Source organism: Gouania willdenowi, chromosome 19, assembly GCF_900634775.1.
Source record: "Gouania willdenowi chromosome 19, fGouWil2.1, whole genome shotgun sequence".
Classification (NCBI taxonomy): Eukaryota; Metazoa; Chordata; class Actinopteri; order Blenniiformes; family Gobiesocidae; genus Gouania; species Gouania willdenowi.
The window spans coordinates 12,389,381-12,410,144 of NC_041062.1; the positions used below are offsets into that span (position 1 = coordinate 12,389,381).

At 34.7% G+C, this 20,764-nt stretch overlaps 1 protein-coding gene across 1 annotated transcript; it reads right to left on the reverse strand.

Annotated features, from left to right (window-relative positions):
- Positions 1–914: 914 nt before the first annotated feature.
- On the reverse strand, positions 915–19,014 carry si:rp71-1c10.7 (tumor necrosis factor receptor superfamily member 12A). Its single transcript, XM_028476247.1, has 5 exons — positions 18,696–19,014; positions 12,537–12,635; positions 11,897–12,040; positions 11,264–11,316; positions 915–2,238 (listed from the first exon to the last, which is right to left on the reverse strand). Exons 1-4 carry the CDS (start codon positions 18,775–18,777, stop codon positions 11,276–11,278), a joined length of 366 nt encoding a protein of 121 aa, XP_028332048.1. The 5' UTR covers positions 18,778–19,014; the 3' UTR covers positions 915–2,238; positions 11,264–11,275.
- Positions 19,015–20,764: the final 1,750 nt, after the last annotated feature.

The window sequence follows — 20,764 nt, forward strand, 5'->3', positions numbered from 1 at the left end:
AGCTAAACACATCTAAGCTTAATATTGTCTCATGTTGAGCTTTATATTTAAAGGTTCAGATTCAGAGGTGGAAATAAAGCTCGCTAGAGAGCAGCGGGGAGGGAGGGGGAGAGAGGGATCTGAAAGTTGCGGACTGCACCTTTAATAAGTTCATTTTGTCTTTTTAGAAACACATTTTCAGGTTTCCTTTATTCAGACAAGGTTTTTCAGGACATTTTTTTGAAAAAATTGTTTTCCCTAAAAGAAACCTGTCTGGATAAACAAAAACTTAAGATATAATGTTAGGTTTCTCGTCATTTTAATATTAAAGAAGAGAAACGTAATAGACATTTTGGACAATTTCATGATCCCAGTTGTGGCAAAAGTTTTGATGGGTTACAAATATGCCAATTAAAAAAAAAAACACACAAACCTAAAATAAATCGTATTAATAAACTTAGAAATCGTTAAGAATGAAAGTCTAGAAAAGTTGTGTCATAACGTTGTGCCAGAGTTGGGGTCAATTATAATTGTAATCATGTATTTGCTAATCAATTACAATTATGGCGTGGTTGTAATTGTGATTTTAAAAAATCTGTTGCTGTCGTAATCGTAATTGAATTGTAATTCAGTTTAGATAATTGACTTTGTAATTGTAATTGCCGTGAAAATTCATAATTCATAATTTGTTCTATGTACAGTTCTACACATAGGTAGTTAACAATTATTAAAATATGTTTCATATGAAGTTTTCTCACATTTTACTATTAAAAAAAAATAAATCTAGTGCTATACTGACACAAAAATGGCTCAGACTCCCACACCAAAAATATTAATACTAATATTTTAATGGATTAGGAACCCTAACAAGGTAATCAATAAATAGGAAATAAATTACATGATAGATATTTGTGTTTAGTGTATTTTACAGCTGATTTAGAACCTGTTATCATAGCAGATGCTAACAGGAAGCTAACACAAGAGGAAGCTTAACTTTTATTAGGTTATTTATTTCAGGCACAGTAATTGCAATTAATTGTAATTGAATAATTGTACTTTAATTCTAATTGGGAAAAAATTGCTGGTCACTGTAATCATAATTTAATTCTAACTGAACATAGGTAATTGAAGATGTAATTGTAACTGAAAAATGTAATTGACCCCAACCCTGATAGCTGCAATGGGTGGACCTCACATTGTACCTTACAGATTTAAAACAGAAACTAAAGGAAGTGTCCCGATACTTTTGGCATTAAAATGTATGTAAAAAAAAAAAAAAAGTGTTTTGTTCATCATTTGAAAAATACCATTTAGAAAAGTAGAAAAATGTTTTTGTTTTCTTAAAAAAAACATACCTGTATATTGTTAATTCACATAAAAATAGACTATTTTTGAATTGTTGTAGAAAATGGTGATCGGCATCAATATGTATCTCTTTTTTTTTTACAATAATGTTGAAGTTTGCTGCAGACGAGGTGAGATAGAGCAAACGTTTACAAAGGCAGGTGCAGCTTGGTTGTGCATTCCTCACTACATTCCCACATGTTAACAGGCTGGCTTTGTCCTTCTAGTGTTTCACTCATCCATTCTCCAAGCACCAGGACAGTGGCGTGGATTCAGGGGCAAGATTATCAAACTACATCCTTCTTCTTCTTCATCTTCTTCAACTGACAATAATGTGATGAGAGGTTATTTTGGTCTGTGCAGACCCAGTAACAGTGCACTAGTACAGTTAACCCCTTTTAGTCCACAGTCCAATGGCAGTATCAGGCTACTTAAACAAACAGGTAGGTGCAGGTACTGGCAGGGACAGATCTTAGAGTACATATTAAAAGTAGCTACATTCAAATGGCCTCAATGTGCCAAACAAACAAAAAACAAAAATAAATTCTCAGCTTTCCAAAGATGTCTGCATTTAAAAAGGCCACAGGAGGCGAGCTTGTGTAACGCTGCTGATCAGTGAGGGATCAGCTGCTGCTGCTGCTGCTACACGTGTGTTTCAATCACCAGAGTCCATCAGAGACTGTCCTTTACCTCCTGTTTCTGAATCAAACTAGGACTAAAGACGTAACCAGGTGGAATGGAAAGATACCTAAAGATGCAGAGAGGCGTAGGAGCTGTTCTGCTGATGTCCTTATAGGTCGAGAATAAGATCCGAGAGCCTAGAACGTCTCTCTTTACCCTCCGTGATTCATGTTCACTCTGCAGTTTTCTTGGTCGCTCCTTGGTTCTGTCACATGTTTCCAGAGGAAGACGAGGCTGTAGACATAGAGACACGGATCATAAGGTTTAATTTTATACACACGTATTATTCTCCTCAGGGTGCTTGAGCCAATCACAGGGAGTAGAGACGGACAACCAATGGGAATACAGATGGAAATGAGCGTTGAGCTAAATCTGGTGTATTTACAACTTTGGCTGTACATTAATACACACTGTCCCACTCAAATAAACAAATAAAATAATAAAACTACAAGCACACACATCCTCTCACAAAGAAACACTTTTTGAAAAATAAAGGTTTGAAAATACAAACCTCCTGTCTATACTTTACAATAATAATAATAATAATAATAGACCCATTGCAACTGGTATTGTTGACACATAATATATTATTTAATGCATCACTGTAACCTCACAGCGTGATTGTTGTAATTATCTCTATCATATTTGTATACAAATGTGTATAATTGTATTTTTATAATTATTATTAGTATTATCTATTTTAGTAAGGCACATAATAGAAAAATGTTTGGATTTTTCTTTTTTTTTCTTTTTTCTGAGTTAAGGCTATCACAAGACCCTGAAAACTACTGGAAATATAATGAGCATACTTAAACTGTGGTGAATATGCAATATGGCATGAAAATGAGAAAAAAGTGATAAACACCCAAAAACCGAGATAAGGCTATAGTAAGGCATATAAAATGGAAAATCTTTGGAATTTTTTGTTTGTTTGTTTTTTTTTTTTTTTTAGATAAGGCTATTACAAGACCCTGAAAACTAGTGCAAATATGATAAGCATACTTAAATTGGAGTGAAAATGCAATAAAGCATGAAAATTAGAAAAAAGTAATAAACACCCAAAATTAGATGTAAGGCTATAGTAAGGCATAAAAATGAAAAATCTTTGGAATTTTTTTTTTTTTTTTTGTGAGATAAGGCTATCACAAGACCATGAAAACTAGTGCAAACATGATGAGCATACTTAAATTGGAGTGAAAATGCAATAAGGCATGAAAATTAGAAAAAAAGTGACAAACCCAAAATCAGAGGTAAGGCTATAGTAAGGCATAAAAATGAAAAATCTTTGGAATTTTTTTTCTGAGATAAGGCTATCACAAGACCCTAAAAACTAGTTCAAATAAGATAAGCATACTTAAAATGGGGTGAAAATGCAATATGGCATGAAAATGAGAAAAAAGTAATAAATACCCAAAATTAGAGGTAAAGCTAAGGTAAGGCATAAAAATGAAAAATCTTTGGAATTTTTTTTTTTTTTTTTGAGATAAGGCTATCACAAGACCATGAAAACTAGTTCAAAAAGGATAAGCATACTTAAATTGGGGTGAATATGCAACATGGCATGAATATGAGAAAAAAGTGATAAACACCCAAAATTAGAGGTAAGGCTACAGTAAGGCATAAAAATGAAAAACCTTTGGAATTTTTTTTCTGAGATAAGGCTATCAAAAGACCCTAAAAACTAGTGCAAATATAATAAGCATACTTAAATTGGGATGAATATGCAATAAGGCTTGAAAAATGAGGAAAAATTGGAAAATGAGAAAAAATTTTGGAATTTTTTTTTTTTTTTTTTTTTTTTTTTTTTGATTTAAGGCCATCACAAGAACCTGAAAACTAGTGCAAATATGATAAGAATACTTAAATTGGAGTGAAAATGCAATAAGGCATTAAATTTGAAAAAAAGTGACAAACACCCAAAATCAGAGGTAAGGCTATAGTAAGGCATAAAAATGAAAAATCTTTGGAAATTTTTGTTTGTTTGTTTTTTTTTTTAGATAAGGCTATCACAAGACCCTGAAAACTAGTGCAAATATGATAAGCATACTTAAATTGGAGTGAAAATGCAATAAGGCATGAAAATTAGAAAAAAGTAATAAACACCCAAAATTAGATGTAAGAGTATAGTAAGGCATAAAAATGAAAAATCTTTGGAATTTTTTTTCTGAGATAAGGCTATCACAAGACCCTAAAAACTAGTTCAAATAAGATAAGCATACTTAAATTGGGGTGAATATGCAATATGGCATGAAAATGAGAAAAAAGTAATAAATACCCAAAATTAGAGGTAAAGCTATAGTAAGGCATAAAAATGAAAAAGTTTTGGAATTTTTTTTTTTTTTTTTTTTTTGAGATAAGGCTATCACAAGACCCTGAAAACTAGTGCAAACATGATGAGCATACTTATACTCAGATGAAAATGCAATATGGCATGAATATGGGAAAAAAGTGATAAAAACCCAAAATTAGAGGTAAGGCTAAGGTAAGGCATAAAAATGAAAAATCTTTGGAATTTTTTTTTTTTTTTTTTTTTTTTTTGAGATAAGGCTATCACAAGACCATGAAAACTAGTTCAAAAAGGATAAGCATACTTAAATTGGGGTGAATATGCAACATGGCATGAATATGAGAAAAAAGTGATAAACACCCAAAATTAGAGGTAAGGCTATAGTAAGGCATAAAAATGAAAAACCTTTGGAATTTTTTTTCTGAGATAAGGCTATCAAAAGACCCTAAAAACTAGTGCAAATATAACAAGCATACTTAAATTGGGATGAATATGCAATAAGGCTTGAAAAATGAGGAAAAATTGGAAAATGAGAAAAAATTTTGGAATGTTTTTTTTTTTTTTTTTTTTTTTTTTTTTTTGATTTAAGGCCATCACAAGAACCTGAAAACTAGTGCAAATATGATAAGAATACTTAAATTGGAGTGAAAATGCAATAAGGCATTAAATTTGAAAAAAAGTGACAAACAACCAAAATCAGAGGTAAGGCTATAGTAAGGCATAAAAATGAAAAATCTTTGGAATTTTTTATTTTTTTTTTTTGAGATAAGGCTATCACAAGACCATGAAAAGTAGTTCAAATAAGATAAGCATACTTAAATTGGGGTGAATATGCAACATGGCATGAATATGAGAAAAAAGTAATAAACACCCAAAATTAGAGGTAAGGCTATAGTAAGGCATAAAAATGAAAAATCTTTGGAATTTTTTATTTTTTTTTTTGAGATAAGGCTATCACAAGACCATGAAAAGTAGTGCAAACATGATGAGCATACTTAAATTGGAGTGAAAATGCAATAAGGCATGAAAATTAGAAAAAAAAGTGACAAACCCAAAATCAGAGGTAAGGCTATAGTAAGGCATAAAAATGGAAAATCTTTGGAATTTTTTTTCTGAGATAAGGCTAACACAAGACCCTGAAAACTAGTGCAAACATGATGAGCATACTTATACTCAGATGAAAATGCAATATGGCATGAATATGAGAAAAAAGTGGTAAACACCCAAAATCAGAGGTAAGGCTATAGTAAGGCATAAAAATGGAAAATCTTTGGAATTTTTTTTCTGAGATAAGGCTATCAAAAGACCCTAAAAACTAGTGCAAATATAATAAGCATACTTAAATTGGGATGAATATGCAATAAGGCTTGAAAATTGAGGAAAAATTGTAAAATGAGAAAATAGGCATAAAAATAGAAAATTTTTGGAAAGTTTTTTTTTTTTTCTTGTTTTTTTTTTTGAGATAAGGCTATCACAATAACCAAAAAACTAGTGCAAATATGATGAGCTCACTTAAATTGGAGTGAAATTGCACTCTGACCATACCAGCCTGTCATTGAATGATCCCGTTAGATCTCGGAAGCGAAGCAGGTCTAGAACTGGTTAGAAGTTGGATGGGAGACCACTGAGAATTCCAGGTGCCACAGTGGGGTGGCAGTCACCCCAGTGGTTTCTGTCATTGTGTCCTTGGGCAAGGTTATGTTGAAGCGCTATATAAAATGGATGCATTATTATTATTAAAAAGACAAACACCCAAAATCAGAGGTTAAGGCATAAAAATGGAAAATCTTTGGAATTTTTTTTCTGAGATAAGCCTATCACAAGACCCTAAAAACTAGCGCAAATATGATAAGCATACTTAAATTGGGATGACTATGCAATAAGGCTTGAAAAATGAGGAAAAATTGGAAAATGAGGAAAAAAGGCAAAAAAATGGAAAATCTTTGGAGTTTTTTTTTTTTTTTTTTTTTTTTTTTGAGAAAAGGCTATCACAAGACCCTAAAAACTAGTGCAAATATGATAAGCATACTTAAATTGGAGTGACAATGCAATAAGGCATGAAAATTAGAAAAAAAAGTGACAAACACCCAAAATCAGAGGTAAGGCATAAAAATGGAAAATCTTTGGAGTTTTTTTTTAGTTTTTATTTTTTTGTTGAGAAAAGGCTATCACAAGACCCTAAAAACTAGTGCAAACATGATGAGCATACTTAAATTGGAGTGAAAATGCAATAAGGCATGAAAATTAGAAAAAAAAGTGACAAACCCAAAATCAGAGGTAAGGCTATAGTAAGGCATAAAAATGGAAAATCTTTGGAATTTTTTTTCTGAGATAAGGCTAACACAAGACTCTGAAAACTAGTGCAAACATGATGAGCATACTTATACTCAGATGAAAATGCAATATGGCATGAATATGAGAAAAAAGTGGTAAACACCCAAAATCAGAGGTAAGGCTATAGTAAGGCATAAAAATGGAAAATCTTTGGAAATTTTTTTTCTGAGATAAGGCTATCAAAAGACCCTAAAAACTAGTGCAAATATAATAAGCATACTTAAATTGGGCTGAATATGCAATAAGGCTTGAAAATTGAGGAAAAATTGTAAAATGAGAAAATAGGCATAAAAATAGAAAATTTTTGGAAAGTTTTTTTTTTTTTCCTTGTTTTTTTTTTTGAGATAAGGCTATCACAATACCCAAAAAACTAGTGCAAATATGATGAGCTCACTTAAATTGGAGTGAAATTGCACTCTGACCATACCAGCCTGTCATTGCCTGATCCTGTTAGATCTTGGAAGCGAAGCAGGTCTAGGCCTGGTTAGAAGTTGGATGGGAGACCACTGAGAATTCCAGGTGCCACAGTGGGGTGGCAGTCACCCCAGTGGTTTATGTCATTGTGTCCTTGGGCAAGGTTATGTTGAAGCGCTATATAAAATGGAAGCATTATTATTATTAAAAAGACAAACACCCAAAATCAGAGGTTAAGGCATAAAAATGGAAAATCTTTGGAATTTTTTTTCTGAGATAAGGCTATCACAAGACTCTCAAAACTAGTGTAAATATGATAAGCATACTTAAATTGGGGTGACTATGCAATACGGAGAAAAAAAGTGACAAATTAGAGGTAAAGCTATAGAAAGGCAAAAAAATGAAACATTTTTGGAATTTTTTTTCTGAGATAAGCCTATCACAAGACCCTAAAAACTAGCGCAAATATGATAAGCATACTTAAATTGGGATGACTATGCAATAAGGCTTGAAAAATGAGGAAAAATTGGAAAATGAGGAAAAAAGGCATAAAAATGGAAAATCTTTGGAGTTTTTTTTTTTTTTTTTTTTTTTTTTTGAGAAAAGGCTATCACAAGACCCTAAAAACTAGTGCAAACATGATGAGCATACTTAAATTGGAGTGAAAATGCAATAAGGCATTAAATTTGAAAAAAAGTGACAAACACCCAAAATCAGAGGTAAGGCTATAGTAAGGCATAAAAATGGAATAAATTTGGATTTTTTTTTCTGAGATAAGGCTATCAAAAGACCCTAAAAACTAGTGCAAATATAATAAGCATACTTAAATTGGGATGAATATGCAATAAGGCTTGAAAAATGAGGAAAAATTGGAAAATGAGAAAACATTTTGGAATGTTTTTTTTTTTTTTTTTTGATTTAAGGCCATCACAAGACCCTGAAAACTAGTGAAAATATGATAAGCATACTTAAATTGGAGTGAAAATGCAATAAGGCATTAAATTTGAAAAAAAGTGACAAACACCCAAAATCAGAGGTAAGGCTATAGTAAGGCATAAAAATGGAAAAGTTTTGGAATTATTATTTTTTTTTTTTTTGAGATAAGGCTATCACAAGACCCTGAAAACTAGTGCAAACATGATGAGCATACTTATACTCAGATGAAAATGCAATATGGCATGAATATGAGAAAAAAGTGATAAACACCCAAAATTAGATGTAAGGCTATAGTAAGGCATAAAAATGAAAAATCTTTGGAATTTTTTTTCTGAGATAAGGCTGTCACAAGACCCTAAAAACTAGTTCAAATAAGATAAGCATACTTAAATTGGGGTGAATATGCAATATGGCATGAAAATGAGAAAAAAGTAATAAACACCCAAAATTAGAGGTAAGGCTATAGTAAGGCATAAAAATAAAAAATCTTTGGAATTTTTTATTTTTTTTTTTTGAGATAAGGCTATCACAAGACCATGAAAAGTAGTTCAAATAAGATAAGCATACTTAAATTGGGGTGAATATGCAACATGGCATGAATATGAGAAAAAAAGTAATAAACACCCAAAATTAGAGGTAAGGCTATAGTAAGGCATAAAAATGAAAAATCTTTGGAATTTTTTATTTTTTTTTTTTGAGATAAGGCTATCACAAGACCATGAAAAGTAGTGCAAACATGATGAGCATACTTAAATTGGAGTGAAAATGCAATAAGGCATGAAAATTAGAAAAAAAGTGACAAACCCAAAATCAGAGGTAAGGCTATAGTAAGGCATAAAAATGGAAAATCTTTGGAATTTTTTTTCTGAGATAAGGCTATCACAAGACCCGAAAAACTAGTTCAAATAAGATAAGCATACTTAAATTGGGATGACTATGCAATAAGGCTCGAAAAATGAGGAAAAATTGGAAAATTAGGAAAAAAGGCATAAAAATTGAAAATCTTTGGAATTTTTTTTTTTTTTTTTTTTTTTTTTTTGAGATAAGGCTATCACAAGACCCTCAAAACTAGTGCAAATATGATAAGCATACTTAAATTGGAGTGAAAATGCAATAAGGCATGAAAATTAGAAAAAAAGTGACAAACATCCAAAATCAGAGGTAAGGCTATAGTAAGGCATAAAAATGGAAAATCTTTGGAATTTTTTTTCTGAGATAAGGCTATCACAAGACCCGAAAAACTAGGTCAAATAAGATAAGCATACTTAAATTGGGATGAATATGCAATAAGGCTTGAAAAATGAGGAAAAATTGGAAAATGAGAAAAAAGGCGTAAAAATTGAAAATTTTTTGAATTTTTTTTTTTTTTTTTTTTTTTTTTGAGATAAGGCTATCACAAGACCCGAAAAACTAGTTCAAAGAAGATAAGCATACTTAAATTGGGGTGAATATGCAACATGGCATGAAAATGAGAAAAAAGTTATAAACACCCAAAATTAGAGGTATAAAAATGGAAAAAAATTTTATTTTTTTTTTGATTTTTTATTTTTTTTTTGAGATAAGGGTATCACAAGACCCTGAAAACTAATGCAAATATGATGAGCATACTTAAATTGGAGTGAAAATGCAATAAGGCATGAAAATTAGAAAAAAAGTGACAAACACCCAAAATCAGAGGTAAGGCATAAAAATGGAAAATCTTTGGAATTTTTTTTTTTCTTTTTTTTTGGGGATAAGGCTATCAAAAGACCCTAAAAACTAGTGCAAATATAATAAGCATACTTAAATTGCGATGAATATGCAATAAGGCTTGAAAAATGAGGAAAAATTGGAAAATGAGAAAAAAGGCATAAAAATTGAAAATTTTTTGAAATTTTTTTTTTTTTTTTTTTTTTTTTTGAGATAAGGCTATCACAAGACCCGAAAAACTAGTTCAAATAAGATAAGCATACTTAAATTGGGGTGAATATGCAACATGGCATGAAAATGAGAAAAAAGTTATAAACACCCAAAATTAGAGGTATAAAAATGGAAAAAAAAATTATTTTTTTTTTGATTTTTTATTTTTTTTTTTTGAGATAAGGGTATCACAAGACCCTGAAAACTAATGCAAATATGATGAGCATACTTAAATTGGAGTGAAAATGCAATAAGGCATGAAAATTAGAAAAAAAGTGACAAACACCCAAAATCAGACATAAGACTATAGTAAGGCATAAAAATGGAAAATCTTTCTGAGATGAAGCTATCAAAAGACCCTCAAAACTAGTGCAATAATGATGAGCATACTTAAACTGGGGTGAATATGCAATAAGGCTTGAAAAATTAGAAAAAAGTGACAAACACCCAATATTCACCCCAGTTTAAGTATGCTTATCATATTTGCACTAGTTTTTAGGAAAAAAAATCCAAAGATTTTCTATTTTTATGTCTATATTTTTAGAAAGGCTATCACAAGACCCTAAAAACTAGTACAAATATGATGAGCATACTTAAACTGGGGTGAAAATGCAATCTGGCATGAAAATGAGAAAAAAGTGACAAACACCCAATATCAGAGATAAGGCTATAGTAAGGCATAAAAATGGAAAATCTTTGGAATTTTTTTCAACTTAATTTTTTAGTACTGTGATGTGTGTGTCAGTAATCCTTATTTTTTTATTTTTAACAGTCTTTTATTTAATTATACACTTATTTAACATTTATTCTTTCTTTTGTCTTTGTTTAACATTTATTCTTCATTTGTGATATAAGTGGCTGTAACGAAAGCAAATTCCCCCTGGGATTAATAAAGGAATTATGATTCTGATTTATTGTCAAAGGTTTTCTTACAATAGAACATTCTGCAATAAATAACAATTTTCTCTCTGTATTTATTTTCGCTAAGGAAATAGAAAACTTTACTTGATAGTAGCCTTTAATAATTAAAAATATCATTAGTTTGTCATCTTTAGGAGACGATGTGACATGCATTTTCCCTATTCAATTCAATTCAACTTTATGTATATAGCGCAAAATACAACAAAGTCATCTCAAAGCCCTATTGGACACCAAAGATTTACCTTTTGCTCAGTGTAACAAACATTCCAATGTGCCATTACATTTATTACATTTATTAAAAAAAATATAAGAATAAAAAAACATTATTAATATTCAACAAACTTTATAAAATGCAGAATTTTCCCCAGGCTCAAGCATAAGTCATTATAGTTTGTTCTGATCAACGTGTTAGAATAATGCATAGTTTTTATTTATTTTAAGGTGAACATTTTCTTTAAACGGTCTTACCTACTGTACTGTTCAGGCTTGATAAAGAGGTCCTGCAGTTTCCTCAATTGGCTCTGTAAAAGAAAAAATATTTTAAAAAAAATCATTTTACATGTTGTGTTAAAACACGGGTGTGGCAAGAAATGAAAAACTAAAAAAAACGGTAATATACATGACTAAGACTATGACTAAGTTTTTCAGATGTGATACAAGACAGATGAGAAAAGGCTGAACAAAAACAAACTGTTCAAATTCTAACAATTGACAAAGTATTGATTTGAAAGTAATAGTTTTTCTTTTTTTGATGGGGGTTGGATTTTATCCGTTTAACACAAAATCCTCTCCGTGTTTTCACTGAAGGATTGTGACACAGCTGCAGATTCTTCATACCAGAAGATTGCAAACAACTCCCTGATGTTTATCAGGAACTGCTGCACACCAGAGACACCAAATAATGTTCGTCGTATTTCGTAAACCTTGAATCGCCAATAACTCATTCTGTTAACATCGTCGTGACAACAACAAACCATTTCAACTCCTTAAAAAACGAGGAGATGTCAACGTTATGTTTAACCCGCCATAAAACAAAACTAGAAAGAAAAAAAACATATACACAGAGGCGTGTATGGCTGGGATAATACGTGTGAAGCTCACCACGTAGAGGGCGCTTGTGTGACTTGCGTCGAAGAACCATGACCCCGATGATCAACGCGGCCCCCACCAGCACCACAGCGAGCACCGAGAAACTGGTGATGGCTGCCAGCTTCCACACGTCATGCGTCTCGTCCACAGATTTACCTTTAAAAAGGTGAAGGAGACACTTTAGTTCCTCACGTGCTCACCTTTCACTCACGTTTCTTGCCATAGGCACAAGTTACAGATGCGTATCAACCAGCAGCCACCAGGGGGCACAAGGCTGCATTTTCCTCCAACTATAACACAGTATTATTATTTATATTCTATTGTATATTCTATTTTTATTCTACACGTCAGACGATGAATGAATAAATTATTGAATCAATGTTTGCACTATATGAATTGATTGATTTCTGGTTTATTGATTCTAAATTACACGTCATTGTGATCTTGTGTCATGGCCCAAAACACAGACTTGTGTTTATACATGCCAGGGTCACAAAAACAAAATCTATGATCCATAAAGTGGCTGAAATTAACATGTCACATAATTATACAAAAGTGCTTTTGGACACATCAGAGCCTAAAGAAAAATGTCATACTCTGTAGAGAACATGCACATTCTGCACAGGATCCATAATACCACAGTAAGTCTTACATGTGTTGCACGACGGCGTCTTTGGGTACTGCTTACACGATGAGCAGGAAATGCACACGTCCATGTCTGCGTTCCAAAACTCGGAGCTTTTGCACAAACCTGCAAACAAAACCGACCAGAAGTCTTCATAGCATCTCATGTTCTTTTAATTAAACACTTTCCGAGTGACTCACACCATTACGTCTAACATAACACAAGAGGCTATTCACTGTGAGCGCAACTGTCAACATTTGAGCCAAATTTTCCCAAAAACTGCTAAATTACGAGAATAATTGGTGTTTACTGTGAGTTTGTATCATAATGATCCAAGGGAACGTCTGCACTGGATGACTGAAAATCAGACGTTTCCTCAGACTGTGTGCTAACAGCAGGAAGTGACTTTACTGAATTGTTTGGTTTGTTGTGTACATTAGCAACTTCCACTGCATAAACACGTGTCAGCAGTGGAAAAGGTTATGTTTTGCGTAGAAAATGTCTTCCTCTGTGGACACAAAGGAGCACTTCCTCTCCAAATGTGTCGGGTGACCCCAGCAGCACGCATTCGACTGTTCTTTTCTTATAAAAACGTAAAATACCTGAACATCAAGAAAACGGTGGAAATCACAGCTTGAATAAAACAGAGACTGCCTAAAAACACACTAAACAGTCGTGGGCTTGTTAGCCAGCCAGATGATTTGCATAAAGAGTTTTTTTTTTTTGTTTTTTTTTTAATGATTCACAGCTCCATTGAGTCATCCCATGCGGTTACTTTTATGTTCAAACATGTGGTTTCAGTCACCACTGAAAGCTAAATCAAAGCAAGCCTGATGAAAACCAAAGTAATTAAATGATTTTGCAAGAAAATAAAAAATCAAGTATACGCTCTAATTATATGCGCACAATTGGACACGTATTCAGTCCATCACAAAGACACAATCACTCATTCATGCATGTGCTAAAACTTATGGACTGCAGTTACACTAACAATGGGAAGTTTGGGGAAAATCTGGGCCTGAGGAGAGTTGACTCGAGTCTCCTACGTGAGAGGTAACATCCCATAACCTTGCCTCTGCCAAGATTACCAAACTCAGCACAGCAGGTAACAAACTTTACAGCTTTGGGCTTAAGAAACGACATCAACGTTTAGCTCGGGATGAAAAGTCTGCGATAACCAGCATGTTTCCTACACCTACAGAACTAAATAAGGAAATAAAATGCAACAAAATTAATGTTGTCAGATCGTCTTTTCCGATTCAAACGGATTTTAGCACCAAATAAACACAAAAAAATGTGTTTCCTGTTATGTGGAGTTTGATGCTTCAGAGTTGCAATGTTTATTATAAGGATTATTAGGACATTTCACAAACTCAACTCTCAATCTTGTGGCGTGTTTAAAGTCCTCCTAAAGGTCAAACAAGCAAAGTAATATATGTGGGCTGTGTAGGGCTTTTCATGGTGACTAACCGAGACTGAGAAAAACATTCATTTATTACCAAAAAAAGTAATAAATGACGTTTAGGACACAATACATGGAAGTGATTAGTTTTTAACCCACAATTCTCACATTATCTGACAGCCAAGAACAGAATGGCCTCAGCTTAGGGGATAATAATTGACAAAGGGATGAAAAAACAATAATTGCTGGACATTTCTTTTACTGATTTGACATTCATTAGATTAAAAACTGCTTTTGTGTGAGTCTCACTCGAGAACGAAACCTGGCTGTCTCAATGAGGATAAAACAGCTCAGAATATTATCAAGAATTTTGAAAAAAGACTGAATAGCTGACCAGTTGGTCAGCTTGGAAAGTTATTGTCACCAAAAACGAGGGTGTTAAACAAATTTTGGTGGTTGAGTCACAGAACATCCATTAATCCGTTTTCAGACCCGCTTCTTCCTGTTTTTCAGGGTTGCAGGGGGCCACAGAATATATGTATTATTATATAAAACCAGCAATTTCAACATGAATGATCCGCACAGCTGTAATGCTCACGAAAAATGTATTTCAAACCAGCAAAAAGTAAAGTCTGACGAAGGGCTAAAGCCCGAAACGTTACACCCGATCTATTACATTTTTTTTTTTTTTTCTTATTTTGCACTTCCCAGTATAAATAATGTGTAAAGTATGTAAGAAACTGTAAAAAAAAAAAAGTGACAGATAGTCCCTGGTGGATCTTCACTTAATTTTTTTACATTTTATGTCCAATTTTTATTCAATTTGGGGAAATTTTGTTGAATTATTTAAGGAAAATTGCAAAACTTTGGGAATATTCTAATTATTAAAAATGACTGCCATCTTGGTGATATCAGCATGAGAAAACTGTAAAGTTTAACACTGGCAAATATTATAAGTACGTCATTTATTTATTTCTTTTTGCAGATAAAATCACAAAGTGCTGTACAGAGCAGTGGAGAAATTAATACAAGTGCAGCATCACAAAAGAATAATAAAACATGGGTGTATATACATCATAGGAGCAGCATCATAAAAGGAAAATAAAAATTTAAAATCCAGTTAACTGAAAGCTTTTCTGAAAAGCGAAGTCTTCAGCAGTTTTTAAAAGTGTCCACACAGTTGAGCTCCCTGAGAGACTGGTGCAGGTTATTCCAGAGTCTGGGGGCCACAGCCTGGAACGCCAGGTCTCCTCGGGTTCTAAATTTAGTTTTGCGCCCCGAAGTGTTGGGGTACAACAAGTCCAAGATACATCGAGGGGCCTGGCCATGTAGCGCTCGTAAAAGTCGGAACTTCGATTTTATACTTGATGCGAAACTTGCCTGGGAGCCAGTAGGAGTGTGACGATATCTCGATACGGCGATTTATCGCAATATTTTTTTCACACAATCAATTATCGATTTTTTTTTTTTAAAAAAACTTTTTCTCCTAAAATGTGCAGGTACGTCTTCACAGAAATGTTGTCATTGTTTGTTGAAGGAACCAATATATTGTTTACTGGAATATTGCACTATAATGGTGTCACTGGTAAGAAAGACCCTAATTTTTGTTTACAGAAAGCACTATTGGAGATACTTATTCATTTACATTGGTATGTTGACACTTATTTACAGAAATGTTGCACTAAAATAGTGTCACTGTTCATGGGACACTTTTTCAATGCATTGTCTTTCAGAGATTTAAAAAAAAATTGTATTTTTTCACTTAATCTTTTTTTTCTTGTTACGTCGTAGATTATTGTAGATTAATTTCTGACCAATATATCGATAATCGCAGTATCGTCATATTGTGAGAAAATCATTATCGTGAGCTTTGTATCGCATATAGTATTGTGAGGTACCCAGAGGTTCCCACCCCTAGATTCCAGTGTAGAGTAGAAAGAACGGGGGTAATGTGAGATGTTGTGGGAGCACCGGTCAAAAGTCTGGCAGCAGCATTTTGTACGATCTGGAGTCTGTTTAGGGTCGACTTATTAAAACAAGTGAAACATTGTGTTGTTTTATTGACGTTATATGGAGTCTATAACTGAATTAAATGGTAACCTACACAATGATTCATGTTTTCGCTGTAATTTCTACTTTTCCTTGTGGGACGAATTAGATAGTACAAAGGGCCGGATTTGGCCCCCGGGCCTTTAGTTTGACACATGTGATCTAAAACATCTTTAGCATGGGACATCTGGCCTACAGTGCCTGTCCATTGTTCTCTAGTGAATGATACACAGCTTTTAAATCATGAGAAGAGCTGTTTTTGCATCATCACACAAGCAACACACAAAGTACCATACTGTGCATACTAGTCTGATCAAGGGATAGAACACTTCAGTGCATGTTACGTCCAATTTTCCCCCAAAAAAACACAAAACTAATGAGGTCACTAGACCACACTGTGCAACAGACGCAGAGCACAAAGTAAGGTTTCCCCTGCTGTCAAGGCTGGATTAAGTCATATATTACGAATAACTTCAAATCAGACTGTGCCTTCCTCCTTAAAGCATGCCCCTTAATTGTTAACTGCTGTTGCATAAATTTGATCTTTTCTTGTTAACATCTGTTTACCACTTCCTCAAAATGCTAAAGGCACCATAAATGACTGTGCTAAGATGCAATAAAAACTTGAGAAATGGCATGGATCCCAAAAGCTTTTAAGGAAACCAAAAAACAAAACCCAGAGCGACCTTTGACCCTTAACCCCCGCAGCAGAAGCTCGGAGCGTTCCCTCCCCTGTATGAGCTCAACACTACGGGTCATTAAAAAAAAAAAGCCACTGCAGCCAAAAACCACCTGCAGAAAAAAAAAAAGAGTCATGTTTGAGGTATTCTGACCTCTGACTGTGTTTTTATTACAGCCACATGCTGAAGCCCCCAGAGACGGTTGGCGTTCCACAGCCGTGCGCCTGCTGGGCTGCACTGAGTCACTTCATTGCAGCGGTCACAGTAAAAACGTGTCACAGGGCCTTGTGAACATATGCCCTGATGATTTCAGCACTACATCATCCAAGGAACTGGAAGGAGGTGAACCATGAACGCTGGTCAGTGGTCACCAGTCTGTGTACACCCACACCTGAGACACAGCTGAGACAGGGAGCCCAGTTGTCTAAACATTTTAACCAGTTTCTCACTAAATCTGAGTTTTATACGTTAAAGTTTGTTCTCAACTACTGGATGAGGACCCAAAGGTTGTTCATGGACCTGTTCTAAGTGGGTCCTGGGCTTTTCTATGAACAAAAGTCCAGTCATGTGCTTTTATTTTGAAGAGAATGTATTTACTTCTGACAGTAGATCAGTGTTTTTCTAACCTTGGGGCTGGGACCCCATGTGGCGTCGCCTAGAGTTTCAACAGGGTCGCCGAGTGAATGATTTTTTAACTGTTATTCTTTTTCAAATTAAAACACATTCTTCATTTTTTTTTTGAAAGTATAGAAATATAAATAATAAATATTTGAGCTGGCACTCAGATACAGTAGGCTATTTGTCACTAATCCATGGGTACACAGTATTTGTAGAGCATAACAAAGTAATTATTCATTTAAATCTAATTAAAGTATCAAAATTCTAGGAAATAACATGTCAAGCGTCGCCAGAAATCAGGGCGAATCGGGGTCACGATCCAAAAAAGGTTGGGAACCAGTGGCGTAGATGGAGTTAATTTGATATTTATTCAGTAGAAAGTTTTTATGCTTGAATGAATGTTTTCTCATTGTGCTTGTTTGATCAGTGAAGCCTTGAAATTAAAGTTCACGGCCACTCTTGTGATTTAAAGTAAAACTGTAATACCACGATACACGTATTGTATCAAACTAAAGCATATTTTTATTTATTTGAACAATTGCCTCAGTTTGAGTCAAGGTTGGTTAATAAGGATTGTCAAAACAGTTGAGATGCGATGGGTTAATCAGACTAAACCTGATGTTCTCACACTTTTTTATGCTGTGGAGGATATTTTACTTTCTTGAGTGTTTTTTTTTTTTTTTTTGTGGTTGTGCAAGCAGAAAGTAGAGAATTGGGGGAAGAATTTGGAGCAGTGTTTGTGCTCATGAGCAAAAGACCTTGGCAGATCTCAGCACCTCCTCTGAGGATGTTTAGGGTGTGGGGGTGCTGTATTTTGTCATGTACTGGAAGGAGGTGGGTGGGGGGGGGGGGGGGGGTGCAGGCTCAGCAGCTGATGTCCAGATGTAGTGAAAGATTCACACAGTGGATCAAACATCTTTTTTTTGGCTGCACCTTTGAATGCTTTTGGTAACTTCTGAGCCAAGAAAAATGATCCCAGCTCATCTGATTAAAGTCAGATTTGATGATCTCTGTGCAATGTGAGCCTGATGTTGGGAATCTGGCCCTCAGAGGAGTGAGAAAAAACCAAAAACTATGTTTTTAAAGACAGTGTGAGGATAGAGGGCCTTGGTGAGGGTCCATGCGGGTCTGTCCTTCTCACCGGGGGTGGATGCGGTGAAATAAGGCGATAGGAATGCGGAACCGGTGAGCCATGCAGCTGGTAAAGGAAGCTGCTCTGTAAGCAGAGCTGTTATCTGAGCACAGCAGCACATCCATCCATGCTCTGCAGGAAACACTTCACCCACACACTGACACTCCACCTCTACTGAAAATGTTCTCTGGTTTCATGTTCATATTTATTTATTTATCATCACAGTTGGAAAAAAAAACACACAGTGAGCATGACTTTAAGGAAGGAAAAAGTTGTTGTATAAAAATAAAACTACATGCACTTACTTTTCTGTGCGCTCGCGCAGTGGAGGCTGGTGACAGCCGCTAGAATAAATCCGCACAGTGCGCACAAAGCGTTTGGAGCCATGGAGTCTTTGGGGCTGCACCGTTTCCAAAAAGTTCCTGTGATCAGCCCAGCATCAGAGTGAGTCACACGGAGCAGCCTGAGCCTCGTTTTTAACAGCGCACACACCCACGCTAACAGCGCAGCGCCGATGACTCACTTCCGATGTACGCACAAAGCAGCCCGTGCACGCGCTACGGGTCGGTTCACCCAAAGTTAATGTCTCACCCAATCCAACTCAGGTGTGAGACTTTTTACTCCGAACATATCCACTTTTATAGACACACCCTGCTGCTCTCTCTCTCTCCTCTCTCTCCCTCTCTCTCTCTTTTCTGTGCGCGCCTTTACGCAGAGCGCGCGTCTGGACCTAATAGTGTTTTCATTGTTATGACCACGCCTGTGGACGTCATTGGGCGCACTGTGCCAAAAAACACAGTTTGAAGGCATGTGTGTGTGTGTGTGTGTGTGTGTGTGTCCCACGCACGCACAGTAACACAAAGTTAAAGTAAGAGGACATCATTGGAAACAAAAAAAAACGTTTTATTTATTAGGGGGAACTTCATCCAAGATGTTTTACGTGGGAAAGTTTATCTGCCAACATCTAACCAACACCTGCGTTCAACAGGCAATTATCATCACAGGGCTTTCTCACAACCCCAGTCTGTGTGGGCAGTTTGCATGTTCTCCCTATTTTTGGTCCACATTTCTTTCCGGTCATGTGTTTTGTGCACATGCATGAGCACTGTTTCCAAATACTACTGCGGCTCATTATTTGTGCAGTGAGATGTGAGCCAGTGTTCCACTTGGTGCTGTTGGAAACACAAATGCAATAGTTTAGTAATAAATCAGTGATGTCATCAGTATTCCTCTGTTACATAAGAGTTAGGATTTCCTCTGCATGATCAAAATATGCTTTTTTTTTCTTGAGGTCACAAACTGATGGCTGGCTGGGATGTTCTTTGAGATTTTGATGTTGGGGTTCATGGTTGCATTAGTTTCATCCAGTTAGTCTGAGTTCCCAGATAATGTAGATCAGAGGTGTCAAACTCATTTTAGTTCAGGGGCCAAATACGGAGAAGTTTAATCTTAAACGGGTCACAGATTTTATGCGGTAAAACGATTAATTTCAACATTATTGTGCCCTAGTTTATACTTCTACGTATACATAAAATATAAAATCTTTAGAAAAAAAAAAAAAAATCGAGTTTACGATATATCGCGATTTTTTGGAAGCCGATTTTAAAAATCGATTCTATTTTTTTTTTTTCTTTGATATTTAATCTATATTTTTGTTATTGTATTTTCCACATTTTCGTCAACGTGTTTCTATTGGGGACATTGTCACTTTTCAGCGGAGCAGCCTGAGCATGTTGACTGCTGCTGCTGTTCCAACATAAGGTGATGTGATGTTTATTGTTTTTTGGAACTGTGACACATTTCTAGGAGTGTAGGATTCAATGCTAATGTTTGTATCAGTAAAACAAATAGTGATAAACGTCACTGTAGAAATGCAATACTTGTAAAATCAGAATCGGGATTAAAATTGAATCGTGACAAAATGTTATCGACCCAGCCCTACAAAATATGTAAGAAACCAACAATATCCAAGCAATAAGTGATAGATACTGTATCAGTCCCAACATGATCTTCACTTTAAATGTATTCTTAATTAAGGGAAATATTATGTAACAATTTGAGGAAAATGTAATGATTTTCTAAGAGTTTTGAGTTTTTTTCCTACAGCTTATTAAAAATGACGGCAACCATGCGATATAAGCACTGGGTAAACGGTGAGCCCCTGCAAATATTGAATTTCATTTACACAACATGCTTCCTCTGTTGTTTATAATTTCTCCTGAGGGCCGAATTTGATGGTCTAAAGGGCCGGATTTGGTCCCCGGGCCTTGAGTTTGACACGCGTGATGTACAGTAGATCATCAGATTATTCCAGCCATGTTATTAAACAATCCATTTTGTGCGTAAAAAGATGGATTAACAAATGTTGAAATGT